Source organism: Sturnira hondurensis, unplaced genomic scaffold (genome assembly GCF_014824575.4).
Source record: "Sturnira hondurensis isolate 20B ecotype Veracruz unplaced genomic scaffold, ASM1482457v3 Scaffold0002633, whole genome shotgun sequence".
NCBI classification, from domain to species: Eukaryota; Metazoa; Chordata; class Mammalia; order Chiroptera; family Phyllostomidae; genus Sturnira; species Sturnira hondurensis.
Window position 1 is genome coordinate 1852656 of NW_028075264.1, and position 14269 is coordinate 1866924.

The 14269-nt window shown below is 39.6% G+C and overlaps 1 protein-coding gene across 1 annotated transcript in view; it reads left to right on the plus strand.

The window, feature by feature from the left end:
- TENM1 (teneurin transmembrane protein 1) overlaps positions 1–14269 on the plus strand; it is a 397683-nt gene that overhangs the window by 314480 nt on the left and 68934 nt on the right. The window contains exon 20 of the mRNA XM_037040336.1: positions 7987–8141. Coding sequence (XP_036896231.1) covers positions 7987–8141 — 155 coding nt within the window. The remainder of the gene's footprint in view (positions 1–7986; positions 8142–14269) is intronic.

A 14269-nucleotide genomic window follows, 5' to 3' on the forward strand; every position in this document is an offset into this window, starting at 1 on the left:
TGTCTCCTTTCCCTATGTGATCCATAGGGAAGCATATTAAGGCAAAATCTTGAAGTATTTCTCTTTCCTTAGAACTCCTAAGATGGTAAGTTTGGAAGAGGTCATAGGATCATAATGTAAACCTGTCTTCCCAGAGCGATGTGAATTTGGGGGCAGCCAGAGCTATTCAGTGTAGCTATCTACATAGCTCAGTTTCATTGGCAGTTAATTTGATCTCTGGTTTTTACTTCACTTGCTCTTGGTTGTTAACCGCCCCTTTCCCCCGTACTCTAATCATCACTAATTGATAGGGGACTGTATTGCTCTTAAAGGTTTTTAGAGAAAGACATTACCATCGCCTTCATTCTAAACTCATTTTTAGAGAAATTCATCTGTGGCTCTTCACCTCATGGCATGTTTTGATTCAAGTTAAATTTGCTTCAATATAAATGTGTCAATTAAGTCTATAATTCAAAAAGGTTTATTGAACTTGTGTGCCCAGGTCTACTGGATTTGTGAAGTATAAAAGTAAGACCCAAAATTCAGTTCTTGCCCTCAAGGAGCTTATTGCCTGGACAGAGTATTATTGGAGAATTCACATTTAAAAAAACAGCTTCTGTAGATTAGAAAACAGAGCAGAGTGAACTGGAGTTTGCAGGGAAGGCTTCCTGAAGGAGATACATCTTGTAGAAGAAGCCTTGAAAGATGAATAGGGTTCAAGTTGGTGAATGTAATAGTCAGGTCAACCTAACAATTGTATGGAAAAAACCCCACTTTCAGTACCTACCAGATAATAGGTGCAAAATCAATCCAGAATAAATAAGTAAGGAGGGAAGGCTAAAGCCTTGAGACATGATCTCGATGGCTTAACAAAATAGTTTATTTTTTGCTCACACCATAGTCTAATATGGGTTGTCTTGTGGGTCAAGGAATCCCTGCTCCAAACAGAGATTCGGGGAACCAGGTTGCTCTCATCTACTGGCTCCTCATTTCATTATGCCTTGGACTCCTCCACTAGACGCTCTGCAGCCAGCCAGCCTGCAGGGGAAGCAGGTGATCCATATAGGAGCTCAATGGAGGCCTCCTTAAGGACCAGGCCTACAAGTAGCATTCAGCACTTTGGCCCCATCTAACCATAGAGGAGGCTGGGAAATTTAATCTACCTCTAGTCTCAGAGAAAAAAATAGGTAGGATGACCTGAATACATAACATTGTCTCTGCCATATTAAAGAGGGAGCGCTTTCTGAAGAAAGGATGAGGAAGAGAAGGGTGGCAGAACAAGAGCAAACTAGAGTTCATCTTGGACACCTAATTTTCTGGTTTGATTTGAGTAAATCTGATGAACTTGTCACAAATTCTGAGCTTTGATCTTGGTGGGAACAAAACAGGCTGCATTCTTAGTAAGTATTGTATCATCAGTCTTCCAGGTATTTCATTTTCGAGTGATGAGACTCACAGCTAGATTTGATTATCTTTGGTTTCATAGCACATGTACCAAGACATAACTTTTTAAATAAATTTTATTTTTAGAGCAGTTTCAGGTTCATAGAACAATGTAGCAGAATCTTCCTACACTGAAATCAGTGTAGATATATGTCATTATGTATTTGTTTAAACTCATAGAATGTACAACATCCACAGTGAATTCTAAGATAAAATATGGACTTTGGGTGATAATGATGTGTCTATGTAGATTCATATGTTGTAAAAAAATGTACCACTCTGGTGTAGGATGTTGATGGGTGTTATGGATGTATGGAGACATGGGATAGATGGGATATCTCTGTACTAAGACATAACTTAATTTTAAAGATTGTGTTTATTTATTTTTAGAGAGGGCGGGAGGGAGGGAGAAAGAGAGGGAGAGAAACATCGATGTGCAAGAGATACATCAGTCAGTTGCCTCTTGCACACCCCCAACTGGGAACCTGGCCTGCAATCCCGGCATGTGCCCCGGCATATGCCCTAAGAATCAAACTGGTGACCTTTCAGATTGCAGGCCAGTGCTCAATCCATTGAGCTACACCAGCCAGGGCCCAAGACATACGTGTTTTTTTTTTTAATTTATTTAATTGTTGTTCAAGTACAGTTTTCTGTCTTTTACTTTCATTTCACCCCACCCCCCTAGTGCTCCCCACCTCCCTCCTGTTTCTGAGCTCCTCAAAGGCAGTGCCATGTCTGTTTTGTACTCACATAAATAGCTACTATTTATGTGAGTATAGCTAGCTACTTTCAGTACCTACCACATAATAGGTGCAAAATCAATCCAGAATAAATTAATAAGTAAGGAGGGAAGGTTAAAGCCTTGAGACATCAGGAGGAGCTGAAGAGAAGGTAAATGTTAAAAACTGGCCGTATCTGTCTTCCTCTCAGAATTCTTGGTTAACTACCCACAAATCTATTGTTCCTTATGATGTCTCTGAAGCCCTTTAAAGTACCTTCTGAGTCATGAAAGAAAGAACATTCCAGTCAATAGAATATTTGTTTGAATGTTTAATCATTTTAATTTGTATTTAAATTCTTTGGAAATTGACCTTTACTGTTTAGAATATATACATACACCTTTATTAAGTAATATCTGATTAAATAACTCACAGTATTCACTAGTCATGCAGAGTTACAGTGAGTTTATTAGAGTCTCTTATTAAAGGAATCCTGCTCTCATTGTTAACCGCACAGTGAAATCGTCTCAGCTGGTCATTAAGCTCTGCCTCCTTCCAGCCCTAGTGACACACAGTTATTTGTAATCCCTCCAAGTTTTACAAGCTCCATTTAGTGGCTGCCTAGCAAGAGAACTTAACAGGCTTATTGTGCAGAAGTAACTTGGCCCTTTCTGATCCCAGTGGGTAATTAAGTAGACAGTCGTCAGATCGGTTAGAGAATGGACTTTTCTGCCTAGTGGAGAATTTTCATATAGATCACATATATGATACCAATCTTCAGAGAATTGAAATGTACAGAAACAAAGCAAAATATTTGAATCTGTCTTTGATTTAATGAGCACTCTATGATCAATGGCTAATATCAGTTCCACATACAGCACTCTCAGTATTGAAGATTGAGCTGACGCCATATTGCACTCAGGACATTCCCTGGAAGTTTATGTTAATCATTTATCTCTGTCTCTTAACATTAAAGAACAGATTGTGACAAAAAATAAAAACGAAAACAGTATTTCAGTTTTCTGGTTGCTAGGGATATAGATGGAGAAAATTTGATGACTACTTTCCAAAGCTTATATTCTGAAAGAAGATTCATTTTTAATATAGAAATAATAAAAATGTAGGTGGCCTCAACAGCCATAATTTTTATAAATTACAGACATACTGTCTGCCAAGATTTGAAATTGGCATTCTGCACAGCCAAAAACTCTGTTCTTAGCTGTCATCTAATTTGGGATTTTAGCTACTATATCCAGGCTATTAACCTTCACATCTGGACTCCCAGTGACCCCACATGAGGAGGCCACTGCTGCTTCAGTATTGATCAGTGGCATCCTCTTCCCCAATAGGTGATAAATTTATTAGTAACCATCTGAGCTGTCCCAGCTTTAGGCAATGGTCTCCTTAAGAATTATAGTATTTATTCACTGGAGGATAATAAGACAAGGGAAGAAGTCAAATAATTTTGCCTGTAATTTGCAGCTGTTTCATACAGACTTATGCTTCACACAGAAAAGAGTCTGCAGTTCAGATATTATATAACGTCCTCTACTTTGCATAAGACATTGTGAATAATTTTTTTTACAAGATGCACTTTATTTATGAGCAGGTCTCTCCATAGAAAGAGCTTGTTAGGGCTTAATGCTGATGAATGGAGACAGCAACATTCACACTTCCAGGTTATGGTCTGTCAGTGCTTTCATTATATGCACTAATTTACAAGGATTTATTTATTTTCTTATAAATGTAAAAATGTGCTCCAAGCAAAACATGCTGTCTGGGCATCGCAGCCCAATGTTTTCCTTGATGGAGGTAGTGGTGTGGGGACTCAGACTGTCATGTGTCATTCTTCCCACCTCCACCCCCACCCACCCTGCATCACTGCCCAAACTTATGGTAATATCAGAGATCTATATATTTTTGCTTGCTCAAAAAAAAAGATACTGGTGAAAATATTAAACCCTGGAAGTAGTTCTCTCAATGCAGATTAACTCCTTTCTTATCAAAACTGCTCATGAAAATGCTGTCAGCAAGCACATCAACAGATGTGACCGATGGAACAAAATATGGTCTCAACATTGGGTACAAAATTTTGGAAGCCTGCGTACAATATCCCCTCCCATATAGAAGTCAATTGAATCTGCAGATCGTGCTAGCCCCAGATGGCTTTATATGGTCTGAAATCGCTCACATCCCTATCTCTGAAGAATGAAGCTTAAAATATACTGGGCATGTACCACCTCCTCCCACTCAGTCCAACAGACAGTAATAGATCATACTGCCTCGTCAACATCCCTGTGCTATACCAATACTCCTTATGGGAGGAAAACCACCCCTCTGAAGTAGTGGCAAAAATAATTCCTTTTCCTGCCCGGGATTTTAAATTTGGTTTTTAACCTCAGTGAAAATTAAATACCCCTTCATCCTCACCAGTGAGGAGTTTGTAAAACTAGTTGTTTGGGGAGTGTGTGTGTGCACACAGGTTAGTTCATGTGTTGCTGGGTTTGTTGGTTCATGGAGGGAAGTGAGAGGAAACAAAACTACGTACAAAGAAAATATGCCCGGTGCTTTAATAAGCACTTACCATACAATCCCTCCAAGCCCCTTGTCCTATTTCTTTTTCAACTCCAAATGTAAGTGTAACCCAATTAAATTTAATTAAAGAGTCTCAAGGAAAAAGGAGTGTTTTAGAATTTGGACAATGATAAAAGAAATTCCTACACAAATGTATGAAAGGAGAGTATCTTACAAACTGTCAGCCAAATAAGCCCTGAAGGCCAATAGTGAGTATGTAATAAGCCTCATCTGTGGAATTCAGCTGATATGAACAGAGGTAGCAAGTTCACAGTGTTTAGAAGTTCACAAAAATGAAAAGTGGGGAAACCATGTGAACACCAGGATTATCATCTCGGGATCAATACAGACTTCACCCTGATGAGGATCATGAGTGTTTAGTGAACAAGAAACAGAGTTATCCTCCCTGGTGTCAACATAAAGATATGTAATTACATGCAAATACAAATACACTAGTCTCTATAGGAATCCACTTCTCTATGCCTTCTGTGAATCTGCTCCAATTTTCAGGGGATTAGATTCTCTAAGTGTACTACCCGCTAGTTAGAGCAACACTTTCAGAGTATTCTTAGTTTTACTTTCCATGTACTTGGATTCTTTGTCCTTTGGCCCTCACAAAACTTGGCACAGTGACATCTAGTATGTGTTTGGTAAAGAACTCATGATTTCACACCCTTTGAGCCCATCTACACTCAGCCTTTCTTTCTCCAGACTTGAGTTTTGATCTTTCAGCGCATCCTCTTGTGACAGCAAAAATTTAAATTTCACACTCAGTGCTATTTACAGAGGTCACAGAAGGTGATCTCAAATTCTATTCCTGCCACAAACCAGACCACATTCTAGGCATTCAGGAAATTGATTTTACCAAAACACAAACAAAAAATAAATCATACAGGTATCCCTCGGTTCATCCTCAGTCCAGATTTTCTGGAGATAAAAGAAATATTCATGTGTTATGATCCTATGACCTAACCCAATCTTAAAATCTATTTACACACCTCCTTAAAGGTCCTTATGCCTCTAAAAATGATAAAGGGGCTTATTGGCATGGAATTCCCCTTGTTTGGACATGCTGGTCTCCTTGGGGAATTCGCCAAAACATAGATGACTTTAGATGCATTCCAGGAAGGTTCAAATGGATCTGTAACTTTTATAGATGTTAAGGATTAATACTGCATGAGGAAAATCAGGATTAATCAAAGTACACCATAAAGCTGAGTCTTAATAATAACCTCCTGCCAATGAATTAGCTCATCTGAAAGCAGCTTATTAAGTTGGGTTTATAAACTGTCTTTAGATGAGTTAGCTCTTTGCCAGGAAAATTACTATGTGTATGTGTATGCGCTAAAAGAGCAGGCCTATTATCACAGATGTTCCTGATTTTAACATACATTCTGAGTTTCACAAGGTCTGCATAAAGGAGAGGTAGGAAAAGACAAAAATTTGTAGACTAATTTTACAGTAATGTCAGGTAGTTATTTCAAGAGCACTGTCAAAAGCTCCAAAGGAAGCAGGAGTTGAACTGTATGTTCTTTATATTGTGTCTGCCACTTTTTAAATGTATTATTTCCTATGATACTTATAACAACCTAGGCTTGAGTAACCAACTCATCTCAGTTTGTCTAGTCCTGTCCCAGTTTTAAAACTGAACACTTCCTCAGTCGCAGGCAAAGCAGGATAGTCAGTCACCTTCCCTAGATAAGGCAATCAGAGGTGTTCTAAAACCAATTTCCAGTGTAGAAGGGATGGGTGTGAGTGGGTTTCCTTCAAATCACCCATGAGCAATTCTTGGACACCAGCTGGGTGTCCTAAAATTGTACTCAATTCTGATACTATCTACCTACAAATAGCATCAGCTCCCACAGGTTAAGGGCTCAGGCCCACAAGACTCCCCTCTACCCCCTACTTCAGACACCAGTAGCAAGTCCAGGTTGTCACCTGTGCTTCTGACCAGCTGGGCTATTAATCAGAGATTCCAGCAACCCATAACTTGGGTTTTATTAATTTGCTAGAGCAACTCACAACATTTGCAGAAACATTTTACTTACTAGATCACCAGCTTATTATAAAAAGATTTAACTCACTAACAGCCAGATGGTACAGATACATGGGGCATAGACACAGGGAAAGGGCACAGAGCTTCAACACCCTCTCAAAGTGAGCCACTGTCCCCAATTTGCCACATGTTCACACAACCAGTAAGGTCCCTGAACCATGTCCTTTGGGTTTTTATGGAGGCTTCATTACATACACACAATTGATTTAATTGGCCATTTGTGACTGAAGTCAATCTCCAACCTTCTAATCACATGTTTGGCTCCACTGCAAACCAACCCATGTTTACATAAGGTTCAAAGCTAGCTCATGACATAACAAAAGATACTTTTCTCTCTCACCACTTAGGCAACTGTAAGAGTTTTAGGTGGTGCTGCTTGTTAGAAATGGAGTTGAAGACCACATGTATATTTCTTATAACAAATCAGAATAATGTCATAGGCAGGTAATCTTTTCCATATTTTAACACATTTATATAAATTTCTGCATTAAAGTCACACATCAATTATAAGTGGTATATTCAGTGTTAGAACCCTAGCCTTTTAACTGCTATTTTTTTCCCAAGAAACCAGGCTGTAGTTAACACAGTGAGTAAAAACTACTGTGGAAATTTTATTGGCTTTTATTTTTTCTAGAAGCTTAACCATTCCCTTTGTGACACCATAATTTTTCTCTCCAACTACCCCCCCTTAATAGATACTACAGAGATAAAACTCAGTTCAGTTTATCAGGATTATTACAAATGCCTTGTTAACTGAGTGTGAATTGATAAAAATAATTTTAATGCCTTCCAAGTCAGTTATTTCTAGTTCAACTATGAAAATAACCAAGTAGCCTATGCATCTGTGCCCTAAAAGAAATGTGATACACACTACCTCCTTTGCCTTTTTGCATTTATCTTAAAGAAGTATTTATATTTTCTGTTTATGGGGGAAAGCAAGTGTCAAGAGGATGGAAATGTAAAACTGAACAACACAAAATTATTAGAACTGGCTTTATCTCCACATGTTACATTTTGTCATTTCTTCTCAATACACAAAGAAGAAAATGTGTGCCCGAACAGACCTCTCCTATTACTGTCTTATCTGTGCTGAGCAAAATTGAATCCATATGTCTTTAAAATGATTTTCCATGTCTATGGCTTTTTTCAAATTCCTGATCTTGGTGAAACTGTGGCCCACTGGCCTCCTAATGCTCATTTGCTCTTTCCCAACAGGCATCACAGTTGATAGGCATGGATTCATTTACTTTGTGGATGGGACTATGATTCGGAGAATTGATGAGAACGCTGTGATCACCACGGTAATCGGCTCCAATGGTCTGACTTCCACGCAGCCGCTGAGCTGTGACTCAGGAATGGACATCACTCAGGTAGGCGCCGTTGGTTCTCAAGCGTTACCACCATTTGGCATCAAGGAAATGAAGAACCATTTTCTCATATAGAAATTAGGTAGAAAGGAAGCCTGGGGAATCTGTTATAACACCACATAGCAGAAGTTTCTCTCTATGCCAGTTACTTTTTTTCCTCATCAGAAAACCTCAGTTGGGAGAAAATGGCAAGCTAGGACAAGAGCAATGCTACACAGAATGTTGGCATAAGAATTAAAGTCTCAAATTTGAATCAGTTAGAGGGCAAGGCCAATCTCATTTGTTAAATGTGTTTCTACATATATAATTTTATTATTTTTAAGTGATAGAGTATCTCACATTTGGGAAAGTACTGACTGCTAAACTCTTCAGAAATCTTTTTAAATGAATATATGAGGATGGCTTGTTATTTATGTGTCTGTAAAGAGCTCTTTCTAGGGCATTTGAAAGTTTTGTTAAGTAAAAGCAACATTTCCTTCAAGATCTATTTTATATGCATTTAGGAAAGCTTTATGCCAGAGAGAATAAAATGGAAAATTCAATGTAGATCTCATATGAGTCCAAAATTCTGATTTTACCACAATTCTACAAAATCAGGATTAGACATGTAGAGAGATTATGGAGCATACAACAGAGTCCCATCACCCTGTGGACGACCTTCTTAGTCTTCAGACACAAAAGGTTGGTATTTAAAATGAGGGAAATAGAATAGACACTCCCAGAAGGCCTTTTGAGTTCTAATACCCATGAATCTGCAACTCTGATGAAGTTGATTGTTAGATAATCTTTTCAAATAAATTAGAATAGAAATTGGGAGTTTTAGGATGGATTAGTGTATCAGGGAGGATGCTTTTGACAGCAAATAATAAAACACCTATCTCAAAGTGGCTTAAACAATAAAGTTTCATTATCGCACACAGTGAGATGACCAGAGGTAGGCAAAGATGCCAGCAGATTTTCTTCTTGCATCTCAGTGGCCAGAATGTAGTCACATGCTCATGCCATCACCAGTCAGGGGCAAAGGGGAAATGAGATCTCTAAAATGCATTCAAACCCTCTGGAACTGGGTCACCATCCCTGGCTGTACTGCTTTGAATACCTAATTCTCGAACCAAAATCAGGGTTCTGTTAACAAGGAATGAAGGAGTGCTCTTGGACAGGCAGCCAGCAGTATCCTCCACAGTTAGGATATTCCCGTTGCTTCATTATTCATGCCACCTGAAAGCTAGCATGACAAGAAAAAGAAAGTGAACACGTCAGCCAGACATCTTGCTTTAGTCATTAGCTCTAATATCCCTTCCCATCTCCATCCCCCATGCACGCACATCTCTGTAAGACACTAGAAAATGTGCCTATTGAAGGGATTTCTTCTCCATGTGCCCCCACCTTACCCCAGAAACTCAGAAATTAGTCAAATAATGTAAAGTCAACTATAAAAGTAAAGTGGGTCTTGGGAGGCCTGGAAAACAGACAAAATGAATGAAGGATTCCTAAGAGAGATTTGAGTAGATCAGGCTATCAAGTCCGAGAGCAATCTAACTAGGATGCAAAATCCCACAGACAGAAGGCTAGGAAAAGGAGCGTTATTTATGGAAGTAAGGAAGGGTGTGAATGTGTTTATATAGAGGAGGGGGACAAGAGAGAGAAGATGCACATATATGATTCACTTGTAGGATATTTTTAACTTAAAATAGCACACTTAGAATTGCAATCAATCAACTCTAAACAACTTATCTGTTTCTGTGTGGGAAAGTTATGCTGAAAAGAGAATTCTTCATCTAAATTCTTCATCTAAAAATCACCACGAGGAGGGTTCTTTTTCACATGACACTTTACAAGACATAACTGCCACCATAAAAGCGAGCTCATCTCTTTCAGGTTGCGATATATAGTGCAGCCCATTGAAAAGAGGCCCTGGCAACCAGGAGGCAGAATCATACTTTTCCTATGACGTTCCATTTCAAGCCTCAGTTTCCCTGACACCCCTGTCCCTTTTCCTTATATGAAAGATTTATAAAAACAGTGATTTCAGGGGATGTTGGCAGGGGAGAAAGGCTTCACGTCTAAACTACTTGGCAGCTGTCTCTGCTACTGTCCATCATTTCCTGCCCTGCCCTTAAAACACCCTAAAAAGTAGAATTTTTTTCTCTTGGGCTGGCAGAGAACAATGAATCCATACTAATCTCTACTTTGGTGTCCCAATGATAACCTTCCATCTTCGTTAGGGGCTTGATTCCATGGCTCCATTCCCTCTGTCTGGCATTACCTCTGCTGATCCAAACCCCATTCCCCTCCCTGCTCACACCTCATCTCTTCCATAAGAACTTTCCCCGATGGTTCTAGTTCTCCCTGCTGTTTCATTCCCTTACTGAAAGTTACTATCGCCACATTTAATATGTAATCTGTTCTCTGTCACCCAACTGTATATCCAGCTAGTCTCCCAAGGTAGCCTGCATGTTCTTTGCATGTACGTGTAAGTGCTCAGTGGGTACAGTTAACATATATGCTAATATCAAAAGGATACTATAGTGCAAAGACTAAGGAGAAATAGTGAGAGGTGAAGCTAGAGATCTAACTGGTGAGTGTATGGTGAAGGACATTGGACACATGATAGAGTTTCAGTTTTATCCAGTGGTCAATAGGGAACCGATAACAGCATTTATCAGGGAAATGCATTTTTAAAATAATATTGAGCATGGAAATGGATTTTTCAAAGATCATTCTAGCTATGGTATAGAGAATCAGGTGGAAGAAAACAGTGTTAAAGGCAGGGGGATCACTTAAGAGGCAGATGAAGTGATATAGGTGTGATGGGGACAAAACATGTCAATATATAAATGATGAGCATATTTTCAAGAGACTTCCCTACAAGTTAAATTGCTTTCCAGTGTTTTAGCAGTTTTTTAGAGGGTGGATAGTCAAAGGATATTTTGTTGGGATATAATTCTGTGATGACACTGACCACAAAGTTTCTCAGCTTGTGTGGTTACTTGGGCAAGCAATGATAATTACCAAACCTGAAGTATCAACAGTGTGGATTAAGAAGGCTAGGAATATTGGTAAAATGTTGGAGCTAAAATCAAAGAACTTATTGACTGACTTAATTTCAGAATAAAAGAACTATGTGTCTGCTGGTACCATTCCCTGAAAGGAAGGACACAAGAGAAGGTGAAGCAGGTTTGGGTAAGGGTTGGATAATGGAGTCAATTTGGGGCATGTTTGAGGTGGCTGTGTGCATCCAGGTAAATACTGATATATCTGGGAGGCAATCTGATATAGGTCTGTAAAACCCAAGGCCTAAACTGAAGATAAGATTTGGGATTTTTTCTTTATACCTGATAATGGCAAATAGAGGAATGCATGAGATTTCCCAGAGAGACTATATAGCATTAAAAAAAAAAAAAGCAGAAGTTTTGCCCTGGCTGGTGTGGCTCAATGGACTGAGCGCTGGACTGTGAAGCAAAGGGCCGCCAGTTCAATTCCCAGTCAGGGCACACGCCTGGGTTGCAGGCCAGGTCCCCAGGAGGGTGCATACGAAAGGCAACCACACATCGATGTTTCTCTCCCTCTCTTTCTCCTTTCCTTTCCCTCTTTCTAAACATAAATAAAGAAAATCTTTTTTTAAAAAGGAGGATATTCAAGACCGAACTCCTAGGGGTATTGAATACACCATGTAGTGTACAGATGATGTGTTGTAGAATTGTGCGCCTGAAACCTGTATCGTTTTGTTACCAGTGTCACCTCCCCCAATAAATTCAAATAAAAGACCAAATTTCTAGGAATATCAGTATTCGAGGCAAGGCTGGGGAATGGGAGTCCACAGAGGAGACTGAAGGGGAGAGTCCTGATAGGTAGGAGGGAAACTAGGAATGTGTGTGGTCAAAAAAGCCAAGGGAGGCAATCTTTGAAAAGAAAAGGAATGGTTAATATGAACTGCTGCTTAGAGGTCACGTAAAATAAGGTGTTTTTTTAAGAAGCCATTTAGTTTGACAGCATTCGTGACTCTGATAACAGTGCCTTTGGTAGAGTGCTAATTAATTGGAGTCAGATTGCAGTGGTAGAGTAGGAGGTGAGGAATGGGAGAAAGTGAAAATAGATCACTCTTTTGATATATTTGACTGGGAAGGGGGGGTTTTGGCATTGAAGCAAGTCAGTCCCCATGTGTGGCACAGGTGGACAAAACTTGGAGAACACTGAATGAAATCAGATGGGTGAGTGGATAGATTGCCCGAAGCCAATGTGTGATGCACCTTTGCAGATGCTATATGGCCAGAATTTCCCCTGTCTGTGTAGACAACTGTGGCAGACTGGGGACTTCTGTCTCTCATGACTGTACTTAAGAACATGGGCTGTCATCAGCTAGAGGGAAGAAAGCTGAGTAGGGAGCTTCAAAACACCTTCCAAAAACAAAGCTCCCATTGTTTATAGTAGTACTTACCCTGATCCAGCTGAGCTTACACTGTGCTCAGTTTCATATATCAGTAAATCAAAAACATTGATGGGTGAGGGTGGAGACAGATGTCTAAATGAGAGCACACAGATTCTGCTGACAGGACCAGACAGGAAAAAAAAGAGAGGTCTCTGCTACAGCATGAAGCTTTTAATCAGACCTTATGAAGAGCTTACTGATTCTGAGGTTGTGTGGCAGCATCATACATTACCACAAGATCTTATAGAGTCCCCACCTTTTGAAACTCTGAAAGCAAATGTTGCTTGGCAGTAATCTATGAATGCTTGAAATACATGCCTCTCTGTAGTCAGGGTCACGGATCAGCTGTTTTCTCAAGGTCCCTTCCAACTCCGTGAAGGTTTCTCTTCAGAAATATAACACAGTTCTTAACGTTCTTTGTTACTTTCCCTGCATTTCAAAACCAAAAGTCCCCAACAGGGAAAGCTGGGAAGTGATGTGGATAATAGTCATCTTTCTCTTTCTTGCTTTTATCTTCTGCACTTTTCTGAGGCAAACCTGAGGCCCAGGAAGAACCAGTCCTCAATTGTCTGCCCTAATCTTTAGCATACCTTCATGTTTTCACTACAGTAATTCTTTTTTTTTTTAATTTAATTATTGTTCACTCACACGACTTCACTCTAAGAAGACAACTAACCCAATTAAAAAATGGGGAAAGGACTTGAACAGACACTTCTCCAGGGAGGACATACAGAGGATCCAGAGACACTTGAAAAAATGCTCGATATCACTTGCTATCAGAGAGATGCAAATTAAAACCACAATGAGATACCACTTTCCACCAGTGAGAATGGCTATCATAAACAAAGCAATAAACAACAAATGTTGGAGAGGGTGTGGGGAAAGGGGGTCTCTAGTCCACTGTTGGTGGGATTGCAGACTGGTACAACCATTATGGAAAAGTGTATGGAATTTTCTCAGAAAACTAAAATTGGACCTGCCTTTTGACCCAGCAATTCCACTGCTAGGATTGTATCCTAAGAACCCTAAAACACCAATCCCAAAGAACCTATGCACCCCAATGTTCATAGCAGCACAATTTACAATAGCCAAGAGTTAGAAGCAACCTAGGTGCCCATCAGTAAATGAATGGATCAAAAAACTATGGTACATATACACAATGGAATTCTATGCAGCAGAAAGAAAGAAGGAGCTCCTACCTTTTGCAACAACATGGATGGAACTGGAAAGCATCAGGTGTTGAAGGACAAATACCATATGATCTCACCTTTAACAAGAAGCTAAACAACAAAACAAACAAGCAAGCAAAATATAACCAAAGACACTGAAATAGAGAACAGGCTGACAGTGACCAGAGGGAAGAGGGGAGGGAATTTCAGGGGAAGTAGGGGAGGGATTTAGACGAGCATATATAAAGAATACATGGACAACAACTGAGAAGGGTGGAGATGGGAGGGAGGGGGAGCACGGGGGGTGGGATTGGATGGGAGTAATAGACAGAAAACTGTACTTAAAAATAATTAAATAAATTTTAAAAAATATTATTTAAAAAACCTCACAAAAATTTAATTATTGTTCAACTACAGTTTTCTGTCTTTTACTCCAATCCCAGCCCACCCCCCCCATGCTCCTCATCTCCCTCCCATTTCCACCCCCCTTAGTTGTTGTCCATGTGTCCTTTATACTAGTTCCTGTAAATCCT